The sequence below is a fragment of the Eumetopias jubatus genome, unplaced genomic scaffold, assembly GCF_037043125.1.
Source record: "Eumetopias jubatus isolate StellerSeaLion01/CBP00866 unplaced genomic scaffold, mEumJub1_p1.0 scaffold_10, whole genome shotgun sequence".
Taxonomy (NCBI): Eukaryota; Metazoa; Chordata; class Mammalia; order Carnivora; family Otariidae; genus Eumetopias; species Eumetopias jubatus.
In genome coordinates this window covers 79,064,259-79,088,932 of record NW_028274816.1, presented here as the reverse complement: position 1 = coordinate 79,088,932, position 24,674 = coordinate 79,064,259, and the positions used below count along the sequence as shown (strand labels likewise).

Sequence of the window (24,674 nt, the reverse complement as noted above, 5' to 3'; positions counted from 1 at the left end):
CGCGGAGACAGACGGGGGCGGCCCCGAGGATGCGGGGCCGTAGTGGCATTTGTGAGGTCAACCCAACCCGGACTAAGGGAGGTGAGGCTTGAGGGAAGCTTTCGGACGTCTAGGCTCGGCCAGGCGGAGGTGCCCAAGCAGCAGAGACGCGGGTCTCGGGCTGTCCCCCGGGAGGCTGGCCTTCCCGAGGCGGTGCCCCCGCCTGACGGCCGGCCCTCCCCGCCGCCCCGCCCCCGCGGCCGTGTGCTTCCGGGCTGCCCGCTCGCTGATTGGCCGGAACGCGGCCGGCCGGCCGCGGATTGGCTGCGCTCAGCGGCGCGCGGAGTCACTGGGGCGACGCGCGCAGTGGGGTCGAGATGGCGGCCGCCGAAAGCCCCGCGGGCGACGCGGAGCCGTGGCAGTCCTGGCTCCCCAACCACGCCGTGTTCCTGCGGCTCCGCGAGGGGCTGAAGAACCAGAGCCCGGCCGACGCTGAGAAGCCGGCGTCTTCGTCGCCGCCGCTGACGAGGAACCTGGTCTTGGGCCTGGGCGGGGAGCTCTTCCTGTGGGACGGCGACGGCAGCTCGTTCCTGGTGGTCCGCCTGCGGGGCCTCGGCGGCGCGGGCGAGGAGCCCTCCCTGTCCCAGTACCAGGTAGGGCCGGGGCCGGCCTCCCCGCGCATCCCGGCGGGCGGGCGTGCGGGGCGGCGGCGCGGCGCGGCCGGGGTCTTCGCGCCGCTCTTCGTGCCGCGCATCCCGGCGGGGCCGCCTTGGCAGCCTCTCCTTCCCGGGTGCCGTTCCCTCCGCAGAGGTCTGCCGACTCCGACGCGCCCTCGGGGCGTTTGGGTTCTTGGGGGGCCCGGGCGGGGAGGGCCGTGCAAAGGCCGGCGGTGCCGGTGCTCCGAAGGGAGACGTCGCGGGAGAGCGGACGGCGGGCGGGGCACCCCCGGGTCCAGGCCCGATCCTTGCCGCGGGGGTTGCTGTGAGCCCCGAGTCGGGGCAGGTTTGAAGGCGGCGGGGCTCGAGTTCTGTGCCTGGGGCGGGACAGAATGCCCTGGCGGTCCCTTCTCCTCGCTTCCAGAAGGTGAGCCCGTTCCCAAAGTTGGGCGGGAGTTTTGCGGGGTGTTGCTCAGCGGGCAGCACGTGAAAGTGGGTGTAGACGGCCTTCCAGACCTGCGGTCAGACGCTGCCTGCAGGAGACGTCCTTCTGTAATAAACGGATCCCGGCTTTTTTTAAAGATTGAGAAAAATAATAACGTGCTACCTGCTCTGACGCATACGCCTTGTGTTGTGAGCCACGGTCCGATTCTTGTTGAGAAGTGATTGGATCTTGGCAAGGTGCTGGCTGTGCTTCTGCAGTCTTGGAAGCAGGTCGCGAGAGGACAGTCTACTTCCTAACGGGCGCTGGGTGGGCATCGGTTGGAGTGGGCGACGGGCCGCTCAGCCACAGCAGTGAGGCAGGCTTGCAGACCTCAGTCACCAGCGGTGGCAATCTCACTGTGTGCAGAACGGTCTAGTTACAGTGGTAAAGGCTGAGGGTGAGTCTCCTCTCACGGGAGGGTAAGTGATACGTTGGCCGTCTCCTGGTTTACGAGTGAAAGTAGAAAGGACAAGATGGCAATGTGATGTGGGCAGGAGAGAAGCAGAACGTGCCCGCAGAAGAAGTGCGTTGTTGTGAGGGCTGGTGACGCTGAGACGAGCAGCTTCTCAGAAGCCCGGAAAATGCCGCGTGGGTCCAGCAGTGTTTTACCAGCTGCAGGAGCTCTTGAAGCTGCTCTCTGTCTCCCTGGACTGTTTCTGATGTAGCACAGCAGCTGTCATTTATGAACGCTGCTGAGTTCATTTCTCGCTTCCCTGGAACACGTCAGAGACAGCACTGTGCCGTGTGCTGTGCCAAGGGTAAGTGAGGAAGGACACAGCTCTCAGGAATTCACAGCCAGCTGTGCGGGGCGGGGCGGTCAACTGAAAGGATGACTCGAATGCAGGGTGACAAGAACTATGACAGTTTTCCAGAGCACAGAGAAGACGCACGTGCCCCTGGCCGGGAGATCAGCGGAGTGTCTCTCGAGGTCTCCTGGACCGTGACAGCCAGCCACAAAAGGAGAAGGAAGAGCCGTCGAGACACACAGAGGCTGGCAGAGCGTGGTGGCTTCGCGGACACAGGCTGACCTGATGGGGTGTAGAGACTGTCAGGGGCAGGCTGGAGTTCGGTCACAAAAAGAGAAATTATGTGTAGAGGTTATTTTTCAAGGTGGGGAAATCTGGTGCATTCTATGTTACATTCTAATCTCAGCGGTTAAAAAGTTTCTCATCAGTTCTTAGCCGGGGTGTTAGCACTTACCCAGAATGCTTCATTGCTCTGCAGTTCCCAGCGGGGAGAGCAGCACCTGCCTCGGTTGCTGGTACTAAACCATACGTCCTGACAGGCGCCGGGGCTCAGGCAGGGGGGCGTCGGCCTTCGGCTCAGGGCGTGGCCCCGGGGTCCTGGGATCGATCCCCGCGTCAGGCTCCCTGCTCAGCGGGGAGCCTGCTTCTCCCTCTCCCTCTGCCGCTCCCCCTGCTCATGCTCGCTCGCTCTCTGTCAAATAAGTAAAGAACATCTTGAAAAGAAAACTGTACCATGACGGTTGTGCTTTCAGGTACCTCGCATACATATTTACTGTGAAAGGAGCTGTTTTAACCAGTTTGCTTTATTCCCCAGAGATTGCTGTGCATCAATCCGCCCCTGTTTGAAATCTCTCAAGTCCTGTTAAGTCCAACACAGCATCATATAGCCCTTACAGGGGTAAGAGGACTTACAGTATTAGAACTACCTAAAAGATGGGGGAAGAATTCCGAATTCGAAGGTGGAAAATCAACAGTGAACTGTAGGTAAGTTGTATTTCCGTTTATCGTTTGTCTAGTTTGTAACACGTGCGGACAGTCGTTCAAGTGCCGTGGTGGTCCGTAAGCTGCATTTTCTGTGCCGCTGACCCAGCACCGCGTGCTCTGGGCTTCCTGCTGTCATGTCTGCGTGACCTGCATTTCTTCTGCCCGGCTGACCACTGCTGTCCCACCGGAGTTCCGCTCCTTCATGTGGGCAGAAATAAGATAACTTTTGAGAAGCAGTTACTATGTATGAGTCACGGGTTTAAGTTTAACTGAGTTTAATTTTTGTATCTTTTTCAACTATCCGCAAACGGGAGAGTCTGTGAAAGATCTGTTGAAAAGAGTGTGAGATAGAAACCACCTTTAGCTCCCCAGCGTAGTTCCCTGAAAATGTTCCCTTGCTAAAATCTGTCTCCCCGTTTCCACAGTTGGGTCAGTCATGTTTATCCTGTAGTTCTCTCACCAGGCCAGTAAAGGGATCAAATCAGTTAGTGTATCTCAAGTCACTTGTAAAAGTATGGTCGAAAATACACTGTGATTTAGAAAATGGTTGTTTTGATCCTCACTTGTATTGACTGAACAGATGCTTTGACTGCTCTTCTCAGCAAGATTTGAGAGAGAAATGAAGGAAAGAAGAGTAAAGAGTGTTAAAACAGATTTTCCTGTAGAAGATCTTTGGTCCACATTCTACAGAATGTTTTGGAAAAACTGTTGTCTTTATTGTAGTACGACTCCCGTTGCTGAGAGATTTTTCACCAGTTCTACGTCTCTGACTCTGAAGCATGCCGCTTGGTACCCCAGTGAGCTGCTGGACCCCCACGTCGTGCTGTTGACTTCAGACAACGTGATAAGGTGCAGTGTCTCGATCTCTGCAGCTTCACGCGGGGACGGCTGTGGTGCCATGGGTTGGGTCAGTGGCTGTCGCATTGCCCTGTCTCAGGCTGCTGTAGGCACTCGGGCCCAGCGGGCTGTCTGACGGCCCTGACTGCCTGGCCTTGGTTACTGCTCGTCCGCCCAGCCAGGCCTCTCGCCTCCAGTCTCTCCTTCACTAACTCTCCCGAGAGAGCCCGCCTCTCATCCTGTCGCTCTGCTGGAGGCGATGCCCCGTGGGGAGAAGAGAATATAACTGGGGGTTGAGAGATCTGAATTCTTGTCCCAACGCGCCACTTAAACTTGAGGGGAGCCTCAGTTCTAATTTTGTAAAATGAACTGGTTTGATCTGACAGGTTTTGAACTCTATGAGTAAGGCCCTAATCCTGCAGACATTTCTGTAATATTATCAGTTAACTTTCTGGATCTAATTTAGGTAAAACATGGGGGGGGTGGGGACTCAGCTGAGGTACAGATAGTGTTATTTTTCCTAATCACTGCTTTTAACCGTGCTCCACCAGCTCTTCCTTCTCTGCTGAAGGCTTGACCCCTTACTGGCCTCTTAAACAGATCTCATCGCTCTCTGGTTACATTTGGTTATTAAACTTGGTGTGTCCAGTTGAAAGCTGCGATGTCCAGTCCATACCCTCTCTGGGTCCCGGCCTGTCGCACAGGCCAGACACTGGGGGAAGGGACGCGTGTGGGGAGGGCCTGAACTGCTCTGGCTTTTGTTTCTGTCCCGGCACCTTGAGGTGGGGTGATGTGTAGGGACGGGGCTGCCTCCTGCTTCCTCGGGGTCTCAGTCCTTGGAAGTGAGGGGAGCTGAGGCTGGCTGGCTGTCGGGGTGGACCTGACCCTGCTCCCGGTGTCATCTGGTCCCATGGGCTGCTGCTGGCCGCCGTTGACACGGGACCTCTGCACAGACGGGTGTGTGTTTCTTCAGGGGCCCCCAGTCACTGAGGAGCTCTGTCTCCCACCGGCTCTGTCCGCGGTCAGGCCCGCGTTCTCTCTTGGGATGGAGGATCCTCGCACTCGCGATGCAGCCATTGTTATCTTTTCTGTGGTGTGGTGACCGCCAGGGTCCTCTGCTCTGCCCTGCAAGGGCCATGGGGACCTGGGCATCGGTACCACAGGCCTTTCTCACACTGTTCCAGCCCACCTCCTGTAGAAATTTCCATATGAGCGGTGGATACCATGTAGCATTCACAAGCCCCCAACCCTAGGGCGTGACCTGTCCATTTCACTCGGGGATTCCTTACTTGGGGGCCTGCAGTTTCCTGCAGCACAGCTGGATTCAGGTAGGACATGAGACACCCGTCTCCCCTCATTACGGGCATCTCTAAATCTGGTGAGTGTCTTCCTCCTCACCCAGTTGGCTTTGGAGTTGGGGCTAAAGAAAGGAGGGGACACCCTCCCGCCACAGAGGTTACAGTGTATACGCAAGGACTCCTGACGCTCCCTCTCCTGGTCTGTCTGTCTTTTTTTAAAGATTTAATTTATTTATTGGAGAGACAGCGAGCGAGAGAGCATAAGCAGGGGGAGTGGGAGAGGGAGAAGCAGACTCCCCGCTGAGCAGGGAGCCTGATGCGGGACTCGATCCCAGGACCCTGGGATCATGACCTGAGCCGAAGGCAGACGCTTAACGACTGAGCCACCCAGGCGCTCCTCCCCTGGTCTTCCTTTATATGTGCTGAGAAACGGGGTGGTGGGAAAGGGCCCAGGCCAAGATCTTCCTCCAGGTATGCCTAAAAGGAGGTATCTGGTCTCCACTGTTGAAGGTTGTTCTTTTTTAAATAATGGGGTACTTGGGGCGCCTGGGTGGCTCAGTGGAGCATCTTACTCTTGATTTCGGCTCAGGTCATGATCTCCGGGTCATGAGATCAAGCCCCGTGTCAGCTCTGTGCTCCGTGCAGAGTCTACTTGAGGTTCTTTCTCTTCCTCTGTGCGTTCCTTCCTCCTACTCTCTAAGGAAATAAAAAATAAAAATAAATATGGGGTAGTTACTGTTTCTCCTCAGCTTTGGGACCCTGTTGACAGTTTCTGGGCATCAAGATCTCCCTACCCACCCGGTGCACCCGCACTTCCTTTCACTGCCCCCGCTACGGTGCATCCTGTCCAGCATTTATGTGCGTTTTGAAGTCAGAGCTGCTTACAGGCGGCAGAAGACCACAGTGCGTGTGTTCAGTTGGATCACACTTTCGTTAAAAACATCTATTAAATGGCATTTTCCTGGTAATGGAACTAACGAAGTTTAAAGTTTCTTAGGGCGGTCAGACAAAGTGATTAACTTGATGAGGGCTTTATAAGTGATGTGAGATTGCTAATAATGATATTTTTGGCCTTTTGAAAATTCTCCTTTTAACTATAGCCACGTGCCGTGAATTTTTGTTATTTTAAATGAAAACGATGTTGGTAAAAGAAATGCCCGTTTTATACTTACCCCTTGGGAAAGTAGGGATGACGTGATGTTGCGTTTTCGTGTAACAACAGTGTGTGCAGACTGGGGGCTAAACGTCCCTCTCTGTGCAGCCTGTGGGTGTAGAGAGGGCTGTGTGGCTCCTCTCCGAGGAGGTTCGTGTGTGACGGGCAGAGACAGGCGGTACAGGGGAGCTGGCCCACTCGGGGCAGTCGGGCAGCGCCCAGATGGCGCTAGTGTGCCCAGGGGCTCAGGGTGGGAGAGACAGGGGTGCCACAGCGTGCAGGAGGCCAGGAGGCACTTTGGTAACGATGCACAGTATTTCTGGAGGTCCCACGGACACCCTGCTCTTTTGTCGTTAAAGAACAGACAAAGTACACTGCTCTGTCAGGAAGACCAGGCTCTGTGGCAAAGAAATGGTTGTGAGACCAGCAGGAAAATGCTGAAGCAGTGATTAGGTGGAGGGCAGTTCTGAAATGAAAGAATTCTAAGTGCGGGTCTCTCCTCCTTTGCTCGCTAGGATTTACTCTCTGCGAGAGCCTCAGACCCCCGCCAGGGTCATTGTGCTTTCCGAAGCCGAAGAGGAGAGCCTGATACTCAATAAAGGGTAAGTTGTTCTTCGTGTCCTGAAATGTTTTTTTCCGGTAGTTTATTGGGATTACAAATGTGGTTTCAACAGAGATTACAAGGTTTTTCCATCGCTGACCGGCATGCTTTTGGTGGTGTGAGCAAACACCCGTATTTATTAACCTTGTAGGAAACTGGAACCTCTTTGGATGACAGTCATACTAAACTTTAAAATACAAAGACAGCAGCACGTCATATCACTGGTTTTTCCTAATTACAAAGGTAACGTGTATTTATTGTAGAACACGGGGAATGCCTACAGAAAAATATTAAGAAAATGAAATGCTTTGTGATCTCCCCATAGCAGCCAGAGGGACACTTGGGGTATAAAGCAGGTGGCTCTGCGTCCCTGCTGCCCCACTGCACTGATTTCCTGCAGGCGGCCCCTCTCCTGCCCCGGCCCTGGGCTCGGCCACCTCGGCTTCCCTGCCCTTCATTCTCAGCACCGCCCCTGCCCACGTGGAGCCTCTGTGCCTGTGCTTTGCCTCGTGACCACAGACCCGCTCCCATCGGTGCTTCGGATCTGGGCTCAGATGTCGCCCGTCAGAGTCCCTCCCAGAAGGATCGCTCAGGGCTGCCTGCACGCTTCCCTTCCCGTGCTGACATCTGCCGCCTGCTGTGTCCTGTGCTCTTTTCTTGTCTTGTCGCTCTCACGAGGGCGGGGCTATCAGGTTCACCGACGTGTTTCCAGAACGTGCAGCAGCACCTGCTCAGGGCAGGTGTGTCGTGGTTGCTTGTGGAAGGCATGTCTCCCCCGCTCAGAGCTGGTCCTCCCGCTGTCTTCCTGTTGGGTTCGCGCTTGTCCCTGTGCGGGGTTTTACCGCTCGTCTGTAGGTTTGAGCTGCTGAAGAGGGAAGCCGCACTGTAGGGTTTGACGCTTCTGTCGTTTTAAGTGTGATTTTCTGTCTTCTCCACTGAATACAAATTCCACCCCACTTCCTGTTACTGGACATTTTATTTTCAACAGGCTGGTTTTCAATGTCTTTTCAGGAGGGCGTATACCGCGTCTCTGGGGGAGACAGCAGTTGCGTTTGACTTCGGGCCGTTGTCCACGGTCCCGAAGAGCATGTTCGGGCAGAAGGGCAAAGGGGAAGTCGTGGTGCACCCGCTGTACATCCTGTATGAGAACGGGGAGACCTTCCTCACCTACGTCAGCCTGGCGCACAGGTGAGTGAGGGGCGGCCAGGGGACGCGGGGTCCCTGTAGTGCTTGGCTTGCGTGGTACCGATCCTTTGACCTGTGACTTCCTCACCGTTGACCAGACAGCGGTTCATCTCATGTGGGCGAGGCATCGACGGGAAGGGCAGACAGGGCAGCCTGGGGTCAAATGTCCCGGTTGTGGGGAGAAGAGACACCACATTAGTGGTACAGAGACAGCGGCCGCTCAGAGGAGGGAGAGGTGGACCGCCGTGAAGGAGATGGGGACGTTTTCGTGGAGAGGGACACGTGTCTAACGCGGGCTCCACCGAGGGCTGGGGAAGGGCGTGCGGGTGGGTGCACGTGTCACTCGCGGCTCAGCGATGAGACATTTGTGGCAGGGGCGGGGTTTCAGGTACAGGGCATCGGATGATGGAGCTAGAAGTGGCTGCCTGGGGAACATGTGGTGGAGTTCTACACCCGGTTAGGGAACACAGGGTCTTTTCTGTAGGGTAGGGCCGTGGGAAGCCGGCGATGGCTCCCGAGCAGAAGGGTAGACGGTTGGTAAGGGACGCACGGGGCAGAGACGTCGGAAGTCGCTGTGGCCCACGTTGGCTGACCACCTGCAGGCCGCAGACCGGGGCCGTTCGGAAGCCAAGGCAGAGGTGCGCGCAGGAGACGGCGCAGAGGGAGGGTCCGTGCGAGCCGGCTGCCGGCGGGGCGGGCAGTGGTGTTAACCGAGGGCCCGACTGACCCTGAGTTGGACAAGACCGCGGGGACACTCCGGGGACAGTTGGAAACACAGGCCTCGGGAGCAGAGGCAGATGCTGAAGATAAAGACCTGAGGCTCCCCCGTCGTGGTGTGTGAGGCAAGAGGCTAAGAATTTGGGGCAAGTTTGTAACCAGGAAGGCCTAAGGCCAGAGGCTGAGCGTTGTGCTTCGTTCCTAAGTCGTCTCGACGGACAGAAATCCAGGGCCCGGCGTGTGGCCCCTCGTCCCCTGGCGTTCCCTCAGCAGACCCGGGTGGGCGCGGCGTGGCGGGCGCTGCGGGAGTGGGGCGGGGGCCAGGCTCGCCCGCCCGGCTGGCGGCAGCGGGACACTGGTCACACGGGAGCTTGGGCTGGGGGGTCCGCGGGAAGACCCCGGGTGGAGGGGGCGGGAGGCTGAGCGGAGCCGTGAGGTGAGGAAGGCGAGGAGCTCGACGGGCGGCAGGGCTCTGAGGACTCGCTCCCCTCGGACTCTCCTCGACCCTCACGCTCTCCGCCGATCACACGGGACCCGTCCGGGGGCTTCTGTGCTGACACCATTAGCCTCCCACCGCTCGGCCAGGCGCCTTCTGCCTTCTCTTATGTGCAGTCTAGTCCAGTCCCAAATTCTCTTGATTTTACCCTAAAAGTTCCTGGAACACAAATCCCTTTCTTTCCAGTCCCTTGTCTTGGCTTTGGGCCCTCTCTGCCCAGATGCTTCATGTCCTCACCCGCGGCCCCAATCCCGTCTGCCCCTCCACGTTCTCTCCTCACTGCTGTCACATTCATCCTGGCGAAGCACGGCTCCGTCACCTCCACGTGGAGCCCCGCTGATGGCCGCTGCCCCGCAGGGAGACTGCCCGCGTCCCGCGCCAGTCGTGGGCTCCTTTCCTGTGGCCTCAGACGGTATCCATCGCCTCCCATCCTAGTGAGCGGGGTCACCTTCCTGTGGGTCCTGGCCGTCCATGCTTCCAGAACTTTCCAGAGCTGCTCCTTAGCTGGAGTGTTCACAGTCCCTTCTCAGAATATGTCCTTTCTCATTGCTCTTATTTATTTTTGGTACCTTTTTTTACCTCAATTTTAATGATTTAGGGGCGCCTGGTTGGCTCAGTCGGTGAAGCGTCTGCCTTCGGCTCAGGTCGTGATCCCGGGGTCCTGGGATCGAGTCCCACATCGGGCTCCCTGCTCCGCGGGGAGCCTGCTTCTCCCTCTGCCCCTGCTCGTGTTCACTCTGTTTCTCTGTCTCAAATAAATAAATCTTAAGGAAAAAAATTTTGTTTATTTTAGAGAGTGGGAGAGCCCAGGCGGGAGGGGCAGGGGACATTTTCAAGCCGAGTCTGCACTCGGTGCGGAGCCCCACGTGGGACTCCCTTCACAACCTAAGCAGAAATCAAGAGTCAGATGCTTACCCGACCAAGCACCCAGGCACCCCCTTACCTCAGTGTCTTTGTCCCTGTGTTCCTCTCGCGCTGTAAATTCCCGTGTTGTCACACTCAGCACACGTGTGGTAATTCTGGCTACACGTCTCCTTCCCCAGCTGAGGGTCCCTTGGGCCGTCCCCCAGTCCTAACTGTGTTGCCACGTGGACGCGGGGTCTGAAGCCCCGAAGAGACGCTACGTTCCACAGGAGAACGCAGGGTCTAGGCAGTAGTTAGAAGCAGGCATAGCTGAGTATGCTCTTGTGTGCGTGGAGAGCGGGGCGGGGGCTTGGGACAGAATGTGGGGGGCGCCAGTCTTCAAGGGACAGAAGTTGGAGAAAGCACGAGAGGTGTGCTCGGGGAGACGGGGAGCGGGGGAGACAGGGCAGGTGTGGAGGTGCGGGGGGCTCAGTGCAGCTGCGGGGCAGCTACGCAGCCGTGGCTTTAGCAGCGAGGGTCTCCCTGGGGCTGTCGGCACTGGGTAGCTTCGGAGACGTGACGAGGGAAGCACCGTCCTAGGTTTGGGGCCCGGTTTCTCAGCCTCTGCACTGGTGCTGTTTGAGCTGAACAGTGGGGCGCGTGCAGCACCCTCTGCCCCAGCGCACCAGTAAGCGCCCCCGTCACCCCCGTGGCGACAACCAAAAATGTCTTCAGATCCGTGCCCTCTGGGTGTAGACTTGTCTGCAGTCGCGAAGCCCCGGGGGTGAGAGTCGAGCAGGAGAGTGCGGAGACCTGGGGGCCGCCCGGCGCTGCGTCCCCGGCCGGTCCGAGCCGCCCGCCCGCGTGTCGCTGTTCCCGCAGCCCCGGGAGTGTCGGGAGGCTGCTGGGCCCGTTGCCCATGCACCCCGCCGCGGAAGACAACTACGGCTACGACGCGTGCGCCGTCCTCTGCCTGCCCTGCGTCCCCAACGTCCTGGTGATCGCCACAGAGTCGGGGGTGCTGTACCACTGCGTCGTGCTGGACGGGGACGACGATGACGACCGGACGGTGAGGCGGGCGCCGACGGCGGGGGGGCTCCCTGTCACTGCCCGGCCCTTCGGAACCGGGCTCGCGTCTGCCGGACACGAGGGAGGCCGTCTGTCCCCCCCGCCAGGACACGAGCGGGGGGTCCCGTCGGCTGGATGAACGCGAACCGCTGAGACGCCGCTGCTTCTTTCACAGTCGGAGAAGTCCTGGGCCTCCAGGGCCGACTGGGTCCCCTCCCTGTACGTGTTCGAGTGCGTGGAGCTGGAGCTCGGCCTGACGCTCGCCGCCGGGGACGACGACCCCTTCGACTCCGACTTTTCTTGTCCAATCAAACTGCACAGAGGTAACGGGCACCGCCCTACCTTCCAGCCCGGCCTGCTAGTCCGGGGACGGGGCCGGCTGCTCCCGGGCCGTGGTTTTGGGGTTCCAGCCGCGGGAAGGCTGACTGAGCCCCGAGCGCCTGCCGGGCTTCACGCGCCGCTCCGGGGCCGGGAGAGGCTGGGCGGCTTTCCCAGGCGTCCGGAGGTCTGCCGTCTGGATCCGCCCAGACCGAGGGGGGAGTTTTTCCAGTCCAGTCGAAAGCTGATTTCATGATTCAAGTAGTTAAACGTATAGAAACTTTTAGTAACCCTTCAAAGGAATTTTAAAGTCCAAATCTAAGATTCTGCTGTGAAGATTCAGGTCTTCGCTTTTGAACACATCGTAGTATCTTGTTACTCCCAGACTCAGTTTGAAAGCTCTCCTTTTTATCTTTTTCTAATTTACCTGGGTTGGTACCAGATCTTTCCGGCAGCTTCTCTGTGTCTGGGGAGCCTCTGGGTAGACTGCTGAGCCCCTGGAAGCCGGTGCTGTGGAGATGCCGAGTGGCTGAGTGGAAGGAGCCTGGCTCCTGCTGGGTTTGGGGCACAGTTCTGACACGAATGGGTGTTCGGTGAGCCCCTCTGGGCTCTGTCTTCTCATCTGGAAACAGTCGGGGTGACATCAGATGACCTGGGAGGCGCTCTGACACGAGTCCCTGCAACCCCGCTGTCCTTCCACCGCTTCTCGGGAGTCCCCTCCAGGTTTCCGGGCCCCGTGCAGAGACAGGAGCTCCTCTGCTCACCGGCCCTGGAGCCAGCCCACGGGATCGGGTTCAGCTCCGTAGAGAGGACAGCAGACGTTCGGGGCTCGTGGCTCTCGTGCAGTAGGCCAACACAGGGAGTCACAGAGCACGTCTGAGTAGACAGTCCAGGCGGTAGGGGTCCCCACTTAGCGATGACGGCACCGGGACCCGGTGAGGTAAGGGCCACACGCTGCTTGGTTTCCTCATAAAGAGAATATAGGTCTTTGGGAAATCTTCAACGGAGATATTCTTATCTTGGTTTTTCCAACAAGAGTTAATATTTCGTATGTGAAACTAGTAAATTTTTGACTCGTTCATATCTGTACTTAAGACACATTGCAGTCACTGAAACGTACCCAGATTTTTAATGATGGGAGCGGCCACCGAATAGCAGGGTGTCTAACAGATTCCTACTTCAGTTATGAACGTTGCCTCTTTTGTAACAGATTTCTGGTTCTTTCCCAATCCTGAGATTTTTCTTTTGACTTCAGCGCAGACACATTTTGAAAAGCCGTTGGAGACAATAGACCTAATGAGATGATTTGAGCCTGAGATAAAGTCTCCAGTTTGGCCAGATGAAAAGAAACTTTTTAATATTTTATTGTTCAGGGAGAGGACTGCCATACACCAGGATTTTTAAAATTTTGTAATACTATAATGCTGTTTTCAGGGAGTAGTTATGCAGAACCCCAACATATAAAACAGGAAAAAAATGTTAACATTCACTTCACAACATTTACTTACTGTGAGGTCAACAGTAAGAAAGGCTGTTAGGAGGAAATTTTCATCTGGGGCTTATGGATGACAGTTGCATCTTTTTTTCTTTTTCTTAAAGTAGGCTCCACACCCACAGTGGGGCTTGAACTCATGCCCCTGACGCCAAGGGTCACATGCTCTACCAACTGAGCCAGCCAGGTGCCCCAAACTTTTTTTTTTTTTTTTTTTAAGATTTTACTTTTAAGTAATCTTTACACCCGGCCTGGGGCTCGAACTCATGACCCCAAGATCAAGAGTCACATGCCCCACAGACTGAGCCAGCCCCTCAACCGTTGCATCTTCAGTCAGCCTCAGCATGTAAATTACTTCTGTATCTGGTTTTAGTTGTTTAATGTTTTGAAAGTACTGAGTCACAGCGATAAATATAAATATTCAGGAACTCATGTTTTAGGCTCAGGTAGTCTCACTGGTACTAGGGCTCAAAAGAAGCATAGAACATTTCATCTAAATTACGTAACGGTTCCTCATGTTTCTTAGTATAACTATAAAGGATCCTCTGGGTTCCTGGGTGGCTCAGTCAGTTAGGCGCCTGACTCTTGATTTCGGCTGAGGTCATGATCTCAGCGTCGTGAGATTGAGCCCCACGTCAGGCTCCATGCTCAGCGAAGAGTCTGCTGGAGGTTCTGTCCACCCCCCCCACCTCTCTCTTGCATGTATGCGTGCGTGCTCTCTAAAATAAATCTTGGGGCGCCTGGGTGGCCCAGTTGGTAAGCGACTGCCTTCGGCTCAGGTCATGATCCTGGAGTCCCGGGATCGAGTCCCGCATCGGGCTCCCTGCTCAGCGAGGAGCCTGCTTCTCCCTCTAACCCTCCCCCCTCTCATGTACTCTCTCTCTCTCGCTCTTTCAAATAAGTAAATAAATCTTTAAAAAAATAAATCTTTTTAAAAATTAGTAAATATAAAGGATTGTCAAACAAGAATTATATCAAAAAAAAAATATTGGGGCACCTGGCTGGCTCAATTGGAAAAGCATGTGACTCCTGACCTCAGGGACATAAGCTCAGGCCCCACGGTGGGAGTAATCTTACTTAAGGAATAAAAAAAAAAAAAAAGGATTCAAATTTAAAGTAAAACCATCCGTGAGTCAGCATTATTGAGAAGTGACACCCCACGCCTGTGTGGACACACGGTGTCGGGACTGCTGAGTCCGCGGTCGTCCTGGCGGGCTGTGACTTATGCACTTGCTTGAGTAGGTTCGCGGAGTGACGCATATGTTTCTGCAGAGCTGCCCCGTTTTACTTTGAAGGACTGCAAGTAAATGCCCAGAGGTGGACAAGTATGTATGTCTTGGTGAACTCTTCTGTTGAGAAATATTTGGGTTGTGTTTATTACTTTTAAAAATACTTAAAATGTATTTGAAAACTGAATTCAGATCTTAAAGTTTCAAAACCCCTGACACGGTAGCACAGTGTGAAGGACTTGCAGACCGTCTGTCACTTCTGTCCACACACGTGTTTGCAGGCTTCTGGGGTGAATGTCCGTGTTCTAACGACTGCCGTTGTATCGTTCATGGTTCTGTTTGCAGATCCCAAGTGTCCCTCCAGATACCACTGTACTCACGAGGCCGGCGTGCACAGTGTTGGGCTCACTTGGATTCATAAACTTCACAAGTTTCTTGGGTCAGGTGAGTTTTTTGTTACTTTTCAGTATGTTTCACAGATTCTATCAAAAAGTAGTTTAGAATCGGGGCGCCTGGGTGGCTCAGTCCATTGAGAGTCCGACTCTTGATTTCGGCTCAGGAAATCTCCACTGAATGTCCAGTTTGGTTGTTTACAAGTTCTGCCTTCCACACTTTCCCCTTAAGATCTGAAGCACAAGCACATTGCTCTTGCCACTTGTGTTCAGCATTGTTGTCGAGCTGGCAGACAAGGAAACTAGCCAAGAAACTGAAATAGAAGGCTTCAAGATTAGAAAGGAAGAACTAAAACTCTCTTTTCTGACAACACGATCTTTTATACAGTAAATCATAGGGGACACGTTACAAAAGTGTGTGTACTAATAAAGGTTTCAGAGAACTTGCACGATACAAGAGCAGTGTGCAAACATCTGTTCTGTTTCTGTGCACTAGTAGTGAATAAGCCAAAAGAAAAATAACACAGTCCCACATATAATAGCTTCAAAAGAAAATGCTTAAGAATGAGTTTAACAAAAGTGTAAAACATAGGCTTAAAATTACAAAATGTTACTGAAAGAAACAAGAAGCCTCAATAAATAAACACCACCCATGGATCAGAAAACTTAATATTGTTAAATGGCAGTACTCACTAAGTCGATGTGCAGACCCAGTACCATCCCTGTCAGAATTTGCAGAAATTGACAAGCTGATCCTAAAATTCATTTGGAATTCCAAGGCCCTAGATTAGCCAAAACAGTCTTGAAAAACAAGAACAAAGTTGGAGGACCCACACTTGCCGATTTCAAAACTTCTTACAAAAGGTACGGTACCGTAGACAGCGTGACGCTGACATAAGGAGGTTCGCATAGGTCGATGGAACGGGGTGGAGAGTCCAGTTGGTTTCCGCAAAGGCGCCAACAGAGATCAGTGCGGGAGAGCAGTCTTTTTGACCAGTGGTGCTGGGACACCCGCATGTACCTGCGACAGGATGGAACTGGACCCCTTCCTCACACCGTGACGCAAGAATGACTCAAAATGGATCACAGAACTAAAACTCTAGAACTCCCAGAAGAAAACACTGTTACGGAAGTAGAAAGACAATCCCCAGGATGGGAGTAAGTGCAAATCCCGTATCTGGTAACGGACTTGTAGCTGGAATACATAAGGGGCTTGTAGAAATCAGTAGCATGAAGGCAAGACTCCAACTCAAAAAAGGACGAAGGGTTTGAGTAGACATTGTTCCTCCAGTGAGGTGCAGAGCCAGTAAGCACATGAAAACACGTCCCGTATCAGTAGTCATGGAAGTGAGACGCCACGCGACCGCTGGGTGCGACTTCACGCCCGGCGCACAGTGGCTAAAATCAGAACCGGTCCTAACAAGAGTAGTCAGCACGGGGCTTGCAGACACGTGACGTGGTGCCGCGCCGAGGGAAACAGTCTGGCCGTGCCCCAGGCGACCCACACAGACCTAAGGCCTGACCCAGCAGTCCACTGCCCGGTGCGCACGCACGTGTCCACACAAACAGTGAGCAGGTGTTCACAGCCGTGTCCTTGTGAGAGCCAGACGGTCGTGTGTCCGTCACTGCCGATGGGGCAGCGACCCAGCCATCGATGGAGTGTCTGCCAACAGTAGGAAGGGATGAGGTGCCGGCTCAGGCCTGCAGCACAGGGAGCCTCGCCCAGACAGCTACCCGTCGCCTGACTGTGCGCGTGCAGGAACTGTGCAGGGTAGGCAGGTGTGCGGAGGGGGAAGGCCGGAGGGTGGTGGCAGTGGCCTGGGGCCATTGGCTGAACTCACGTGATTGCTCAGGAGTGTGCAGCTTCCTTTTGGGTAATGAAACTTTTTTTTTTAAGATTTTTTATTTGAAAGAGTGAGGGTGCACAAGCAGGGGGAGGGGCAGAGGGAGCGGGAGAGGGAGAAGCAGGCTTCCCACTGAGCAGGGAGCCCGATGCGGGGCTCGACCCCAGGACCTTGGGATCATGACCTGAGCCGAAGGCAGACGCTTAATCGACTGAGCCCCCCCCAGGCGTCCCTCGTGAAAAGATTTTAAAAATCTCTGTGGTGGTGGGTGTACAATTGTGCAGCAAACCCCCTGGAATTACACACTTTAAGCGGTGAGTTGTGTGCCGCTGTGAATCACGTTTCGGAAAGCTGTTGCAGAACCTGCCAAGGCGTGTGTGAGGCGGCGGCCGCCCAGGAACCCTGGCCGGGAACACGCCTGTTTCCGCAGCTGACCAGGGAAAGCCCACTTTCCCTGCTGGGCCAGGAGCCGGGAGCCCCGTGTCAGGAGGGCGCGGTCTGCACGAAGCTGGGGTCCGAGGCGGGCACTTGGCCGCCTCCAGCTGGTGCCCGGGGCCGTGCGCGGCTCGTTGACCGTGGTGTGCCCCCCCCGCCCCCCCAGACGAGGAAGATAAGGACAGTCTGCAGGAGCTCGCCGCGGAGCAGAAGTGCTTCGTGGAGCACATCCTCTGCACGAAGCCACTGCCCTGCAGGTAAGGCCGCGTCTCCCTGCGCGCTCGGGTCCCGGGTCCCAGCCGAATTCACATCGCCACCCGACAGACACGACAGCTGACCCGAGGGGCTGTGGGTCATGGCACCTGCCTCACGGCCGCCTGCACACGGTGTGCCCCGCCCCCGTTTGCTGCCGTCCCCTCGCGAGCCCAGGTCGTGTGTGACCCCGAGCTCATGTCACGTCTTCAGCGAGGGCTCCCTGGGTCCCCGTCTGCCTGGTTCTCTCTCTGTCGCACGCACTGAAGTTGGGGTTGGTTTGTGGTGAGGTCCGTGAGGGCAGAGACCGTGTCTGTGACACACACTGTCTCGTGCTCCGTTTCCGGCCAGGGGACACACGGTCCGTGGACGTTTAGTGAATGAAGGGAACGATCTAGAATGACTCCCAGCTCTGTACTGGGGTCACTGCGTCGCGGTCCTGCCGTGGCACACAGGCCAGGAGGAAGGGTGGGTTCGGGAAGATGGAAGACGCGTGGACGGGGGCATGCGGGGGTGGCAGCCGGGCCGCGGGGCAGGAGCTTGGGAGAGGGCACAGGATGGGCACAGGAGGCCTGAGCACCTGGAGCCACCCAGCTGCGGGGGTGGGGGGCGCTGCGGGCTGACGGAGAGCAGCTGCGAGCAGGGAAGGGTCCAGACGCGCGCAACAGGCCGGGGGCTCTCGGGGATGCGCAGGGAAGGCCCTGCTGGGGGCGGGGAGGACAGCACTGGGCCAGAGAGCGAGGGGGGAAATAGGGAATAAAGTCCCAGTGTACACATTTCTCAAACAGGTAAAATTAAACTGTCGCTTAGGTGTGAATCCACAGATTGGAAATCGCCAAGCGCCAAGTCAGGATAGCGATTTCTTCCCGCAGGGTCGGGTGAGGGCAGCTTGTGAGCAGGGGGGTCACCCACAGGCTGCAGTTCCCGCGGCGGCCTTGCTCCGGGCCTGGTCGCAGTCATAGCTTCTTGCTCCCCAGGTGCAGGCTTCACCCTGAAAACAGGCCTTTTCACTCCTGGACCCCGCACCGTCTCCCCCTCCCGCCCGGAAGGAGGGTTGTGGTTAAGGGCAGGGACAGGTGACGCAAGCACATGGGCCGCTGTCCCTGTTCCGCCTCCCCCGCGGGGCAGGGCAGGGGGTGGAGACCGTAGGTGAAGCCCTGCAAGCTGGTGCAGGAGCGCTGGACGCTGGATGCTCGCCTCCTGTGCGGTCTGAGCGTGTGCGAGCGCTCGCACTGGGCTGGGCCTGGCGTGCAAGCCAGCGGCAGCTGGTGGTTCTGTGAGCGCTGCCCCGTGGCTCCTGTCCCAACAGCCTCCAGGCTGTTAGGCGACCAGGACTCCCAGCATGGCGGCCTTCCAGTCCCCAGCTTTACACTCCTGCAGAGGCGTCCTGGCCGAGCGTCAACCCCTGCGGCCGTGTCGTTCCAGGCAGCCGGCACCCATCCGAGGGTTCTGGATCGTGCCCGACATCCTGGGGCCCACGATGGTCTGCATCACCAGCACCTACGAGTGCCTCATAAGGCCCTTGCTGTAAGTCCCCTCATGTCCTCACACGCTTGACCATCCTGCTGGGAGAATCCCAGATCCAGAATCACACGTGGGAAATGCACGGTTTGTTCACGTGACAAACAGCCTGTCCAGTGCTCCGCAGCGAGCCCATGATGAATTTATATTTGGGGGCTGCCTCTGTCAGTTCAACGTCGTTATTGGAAGGATCCCGTCCTGCCATGCTGGGACACGGCAGCGTTGGTAGACGAGGGGGCACGGCCTCCCCAGGGTGACTTCAGGCAGAGAGCCGCAGTCTCGGCCTGTTACGGGAGACACGCTGTGTAGTTTGTCGTGTTCTCACAGCTCAGCGTGGACGAGGCTCCTGTGGGGCACGCAGCCGATGAGCCCACGGTAGACGGCGTCGGGTCACGTCTATCTTGCAGGAGCACGGTCCACCCGGCATCTCCTCCCCTGCTCTGTACCCGAGAAGATGTGGCAGCAGCGGAGTCTCCCCTCCGCATTCTGGCCGAAAGCCCAGATTCCTTCGAAAAGCACATCAGAAGCATTTTACAACGGAGTGTTGCAAATCCCGCCTTTTTGAAGTATGAGCTTTGGGGCGTCCAGGTTTTACCAGGCTCCCGTCTCTGCATTCGTCATTCCTGTCCGTCCTCTGTCCTCCGCGGTCTTGGCTCCCGTGTCCTGCCGTGCTGGGCGTGAGGGGAACGGGGCCTGGGCCGTCAGCGGGTGACGGGGGGTGGGAGGTGGGCAGAAGCAGGGAGAGGGGCTGCGGGGCAGACAGGGAGTCACAGCAGATGCTCGTCTCCCAGGTCGTCCGACGGAGATGCGGCCCCCGCCCCGGAGGAATGCCTGCAGTTGCTGAGCAGGGCCACGCAGGTGTTCCGGGAGCAGTACATCCTGAAGCAGGACCTGGCCAAGGAGGAGATCCAGCGCAGGTACCCCGGCCCCGCGCCCGCGCGCCCCGCCAGCGGCCCGGCCCGGCTTCTGCTGAGTCTCCGTGTTCCCCCAGGGTCAAGCTGTTATGTGACCAGAAGAAGAAACAACTGGAAGACCTCAATTACTGCCGCGAGGAGAGGTAAGTGCCCCAGCGAACGGGGAACGCGGCCGCGTCTCCCGCTCAAACGCTCAGACGCAGAAGCACACACTTGGCTTCGGTGTTGGGGTGTAGCCCGAGAGCCCCTTGGTTTCTGCCGTTAGGAAGAGTCTCCGAGAAATGGCAGAGCGCTTGGCTGACAAGTACGAGGAGGCCAGGGAGAGACAGGAGGACCTCATGAGCAGGTCAGTGGCCGCGAACGGTCCGGCCCAAGCTCTCGGGTACCGAGCCTGTTGGGGCAGGGATGGCGCCGCCCGTGCCGGGAGGCGTTGGCGCGACAGCGCGGGGGAGCCCCGCCCGTCCCGTGGGGGGCGCAGAGCCGCACTCGAGGACCCGGGGCTCTGGCGCGCTCGGCGCCCCCACGGCCTGAGACACCCGCCCGCCTGGCTCGCTCTAGGACGAAGACCGTGCTGCACCGATTCCACACTCAGCTGCCGGTTCTGTCCGACAGCGAGAGGGACATGAAGAAGGAGCTGCAGCTGATTCCTGAGCAGCTGCGGCACCTGGGCAACGCCATCAAGCAGGTAGGCCAGGGCGGGGGCGGCGGGCGCTCAGTCCGAGGGGCGGTGGCAGCGCAGCCAGCCGTAGTCCGTGTTCTGACACCCGAGGTTACCATGAAGAAGGACTATCAGCAGCGGAAGATGGAGAAGGTGCTGAGCCCGCAGAAGCCCGCCATTGCTCTCAGCGCCTACCAGCGCAGGTGCATCCAGTCCGTCCTGAAGGAGGAGTAAGTGCCGCCTGCCGCGCCGCCCGCGTGCACGGGTCCCAGGGGCCGAGGGGCCGAGGATGGTGGGAGGGGCAGCGACGGGCAGCGACGGGACCGTGTCGTGTGGCTGATGGGGTCCCCGGGCAGCGAGCCCCACCGCCCCGCGTGGGAAGCTCGCACGGTTCGCTTCGGCGGAGCACTTCTCGCACACTCGAGCAGCGCTGCTTAATTCCTTCGGCATGAGCGTTAATGCCTTGTTTGTCCCTTGCGTCCCCGGACCTGAGTGCCTCTGTGATCTTACAGGGGTGAACACATAAGAGAGATGGTGAAGCAGATCAATGATATCCGAAACCACGTCAACTTCTGAGGGCACAGGGCGTGGGTCCCTGCGGGGCGGAAGCGGCGGAGGCTCCGACGGGGGGCCTTACCTACCCTACACAGAGGCGCTGTCGAACCGGGCCCTGCTGATTAGTCTTTCCTACTGGTTTTATAATGATCTAATAAATGCTTTTATTTAAAGTTGGAACATACTTTATATTTAAGTTGAAGTTTAGGATTGTGTTCAGCAAGGAACTAGGGTCTTTTGAAACCGTCCCACGTCTCCGTGCTCAGCCAACACAGGAGCTGCGTTTTCTAGTAGCAGCCAGAACCCCAGGACTGAACGAGGCAGCGGCTGATTAATACCACTTTCTCGAAGACACATGTCGAGTGCAGTCACACGGTCACCCCCAAGGCCCGCTCAGAGCCGGGCAGGGGCGACTGACAGGCAGGACCACCCTCCAGAGCGGCGCCGGCTGCGAGCAGTCCCCGACGGGTGCCGGGTGGGTCGGGCCTCAGCATGAGAGCAGCCTCTCCGGGTGTGGGTCTGTCCTCAGCGTTAGGTCATCTCTCGCACCCGCCGGTGTGAGTTCTAGAAGGTGGACGGCAGCTGTGACCGCCGCGGAAGAGCCAGAAGGGGAGGAGGTTCCAGGTGAGGGGGTGGGGCAGCCATGCCAGCACACGGACGCTCGGGGAACCCAGCCGACCTGTCCTTTGCGGGGGCAGAACCCCACCTTCTCGACCGCTTCCTGTCACACACACAACCCGGTTTCAAGAAGTGCTTCCTCCATGGGTAGCGTCACTGCGGTTTCACACCAGAAAGACTGAGCAGAACCAGGAGTCTCCGCTGAGGTTCCTCTAGCATGTTCGCGGCCGGGCTCCCCAGTTGGCCGCCGCCGCGGACCGCCGTTGGTTGCGGAGGGAGGAAACGGTCTGCGAGGTGCCGGCATTCCCAGGGAGCAGATGGAGGCCATTCAGGAAGGTTGTGAGCCGGCTGCAGTCCTCTGAAATCTGCCTGTGGCTCGTCGTGCACATAATGAAACTCTAACTCAGTGAGGATACAGGTTCCTTTCTCTAAACCAAGTAGCACTTGTTTTACGGAGAGAGCTTAAACCAATATTAACACGTTTCATGCGTGGTGAACCTAGAGCACTATTTCCATAACTAGTATTTACTGTTAAATTCATAATTATGACAGAACTGCACCAGGGGCCCAAGGAATGAGGGGTGTAGACCTCCTCTTGTCCTCGGGGGACAGATTTTTTTGGGCTAGCCCCATCCAGCAAGACCACCCACTCCGAACCCTAAGTTGACGGTGGCTGAGCCAGAGTCTCCGTCATCCACTCACTCCCGCTGCGCGGCACCAAGCACGAGGGTCACCTGAGGACGCATCTGCGCGCGGGGCCCCAGCCGGCCGCCAGTGAGCAGAGCACGGTCCCTGTGCTTCGTGACGCGTGAGGGCGCCCGGCACCTCATGCTCAGCGAGCCTTCTACACAGAGGGGAGGGGTCTGACCTCACAGACGTGGCCAGCAGCGCTCTAGCCTGGTGGCGACCCGAACGGCCTTTCCCAGGGGCCCCCACGGGCCGTATGCACGCCACACCGAGGTCAGAAAAGGGAAACAAACTAGGCATCTGTCTGGGATGATCAGAAACAAGGCGCACAGGCCCATGGACTCGAGGTGGAAATAAGCAGATTTAGAAGCTTATACTAGATGTCAGACATAGCTTGTTTTATTAATATTATTTTCTCCACTGATCCAATAACTAAACTAAAACAGTTTTTCAAAAGAGCAGACGTGCCCGTTCGGCTTAACCCTGGTACCTGTGGGCCCGCAGAGCGCGTCCGGGGAGGGGGGCAGAAAAGTGCTTCCGCGGTCTCTTGTGCTTTTCCTTGAGCCTCGGCTTCCAATGCAGGGCGCCCCGCCACACTCAGTCCCACAACTGATTCGGCGCCTGCATCGGTGGTGTCACCTCCGTCCTGTAGGTCTCAGGCAAGTCTCGGTCGCATTGAAGGTCCTCCCACGCAAGATAAAATGGTAAAAAAGAAAGAAAATGCACTGAGCTGAGCAATACACTCCCTAGCCGATGGCCTGCTCGCGAACTTCATATTTTAATATAAAATACTCATACAGCACACTACACCTCTGTCTGCTAGCTGAACACGGTTACTGGTGAACTCGAGACAACAGAAACAGGAAAGGCTCTCTTCCAATATCTAGGAACAGAAAATGTAATTCCAAACACGATTGGGATGTTGCTTTAAAGGCAGGAAAACGGATAAAGCAGCACTTCCTCCGTCACCGAGCGGACCCCACCCCCCCCCCCCGAGTCCAGTGTGTCCGTCTGTCCCCACGGGAAAGTCCTTGCGTGCACGTCTCCCACGCCGCAGCGTCCTCTCCCACCGGAAGCAAGCATCGCTCCGGGCTCCCTTTCTTGTGGCTTCTTCGGTTAAGAGTTAAATAATTAATGTTGCTCTAAGAGGAGTTAAAAACCCAGGGTGCAGGCCGGCGTCCTGCTCGGGTGTCATGTCTCGGGGAGCTGGTTGATGTCCGTCAGCTTGGTGTCGTTGAGGATCGCCCGGATCCGCTCCAGGGAGCCCGCCTGCCGGATCCGCTCCAGCTGCACCTGGGAAGTGACACGGAGTCAAGTGCGTGCGCCTCGGGCCCGGATTTTCCCGAGCTGGGTCGGTCTGGCAGACACGGGGCCCGTCAAAGAGCAATTTGCAGGCGCCTGGGCGGCTCAGTCGGTTGAGCGACTGCCTTCGGCTCAGGTCATGACCCTGGAGTCCCGGGATCGAGTCCCGCATCGGGCTCCCTGCTTAGCGGGGGGTCTGCTTCTCCCTCTGACCCTCCCCCCTCTCATGTGCGCGCTCTCTCTCATTCTCATTCTCTCAAATAAAATCTTTAAAAAAAAACCAAAGAGCAATTCGCTCCCCAGGGGCTGCTGTGCGACAGGCCCAGGCTAAGTGCTGCGACCGCGGCATGGACGACCCCCGACCCCGCAGATTCCACAGCTGAGTTCGGGGAAATCGAACCCCGAGCTTGGAGGGTTCTGCACCACCTCCTGAATGTCCCCACAGGCGTCCGTCAAGGGCCAGGGCAGCAGGCGCACCACAGCCGGGCAGGGGGGCGATAAGGCTCTGCGGGGAGGACCCCGCTAGGCTGGGCCTAGGCTGGGCCTCGAAGGGAGGGGTGCGGGGCGGTGGCTCAGGGGGCGCTGAGCGGAGGGAAGCAGGACCGAGGAGAGGAACCCAGCGCAGGCAGCAGCCTGGCTGGAAGGGTCCTGTCCTCACCTGAAGGGTCTGAGAAAGCTTCACGAAGTCTCTCTGGACTTGCTCACTGACATCGAGCTCCGTCTGCAGCCTCTGAGCTTTGTTCTTCTCTTCGAACATTAGCTGCTCCACAGTCGCCTACAAGACAGCTTCCGGTGAGGAGCAGGGCCCCGGAGCCACAGGCCCGGGAAGCCGAGCTCTGCGTCTCCGCGACGACAGCCGCGCGGAATCCAGCGCCTCCCCGGGCACGGCTGCCTGAGCGGCCCGCTGGCGTCCTCCTGAAATGGTGCGAGTACAAAGCCACCCACTGCTCAGCTCACCCCCAGCGGCCCCGGGACCACGATTCGTCAGCATTTGCGGGGCTACGACTGGAGCTACCGCAGCAACGGCGACAGGCCAGCCTCTGCCCCGGGCGGCCCCCGCAACTCCCAGTCCACCCGGCAAGGAAACCCTTCAGTAGGAGCGCGCGGGAACCTTAGGACACAGAACGGTCCAGGAACACGGATGCAGTGTCTTTATCCGTCAGTCTGCGCACACGGCTCGCGGGGACCCGTTCTCGGAACCAGGCCCCGCAGTCAGCCTCGCGTCAGGCTGCTCCTCACTGGGCTGACCTCGGGCCGCACGTACTGGGGGGACGGGGCCCACGGCGGCTGAGAGCGAGCACTGCTCCGGGCCGTGCGGGGTGAGCTGACTCTCACAAGGTCCTCCCCCCCACCCCCGCCCGCGGCCAGCCCGCCAGCCCTCGGGGGACGCTGCTCCAAGCCGCCACGTCC

General features: G+C 57.5%; 2 protein-coding genes across 3 annotated transcripts in view; one reads left to right on the top strand and one right to left on the bottom strand.

Moving 5' to 3' along the window:
• The first annotated feature begins 317 nt into the window (after positions 1 to 317).
• NUP88 (nucleoporin 88) lies at positions 318 to 20,830 on the top strand. The gene is made up of 17 exons (XM_028125099.2): positions 318 to 632; positions 2,680 to 2,849; positions 3,573 to 3,698; positions 6,653 to 6,739; positions 7,750 to 7,926; positions 10,862 to 11,048; positions 11,223 to 11,370; positions 14,432 to 14,530; positions 16,924 to 17,014; positions 18,435 to 18,536; positions 18,938 to 19,096; positions 19,322 to 19,447; positions 19,522 to 19,587; positions 19,710 to 19,790; positions 20,003 to 20,129; positions 20,214 to 20,332; positions 20,615 to 20,830. The coding sequence occupies exons 1-17, from the start codon at positions 357 to 359 to the stop codon at positions 20,676 to 20,678; spliced, it is 2,205 nt and encodes a 734-aa protein (XP_027980900.2). The 5' UTR covers positions 318 to 356; the 3' UTR covers positions 20,679 to 20,830.
• Positions 20,831 to 22,339: 1,509 nt separating this feature from the next.
• Positions 22,340 to 24,674, bottom strand: part of RABEP1 (rabaptin, RAB GTPase binding effector protein 1) — a 98,793-nt gene continuing 96,458 nt past the window's right edge. For both annotated transcript variants that reach the window (XM_088028051.1, XM_088028052.1), the window contains 2 exons: positions 23,923 to 24,039; positions 22,340 to 23,255 (listed from right to left, as the gene is read on the bottom strand). In XM_088028051.1, the coding sequence (XP_087884177.1) occupies positions 23,154 to 23,255; positions 23,923 to 24,039 (219 nt within the window). In that variant the 3' untranslated portion in view covers positions 22,340 to 23,153. The remainder of the gene's footprint in view (positions 23,256 to 23,922; positions 24,040 to 24,674) is intronic.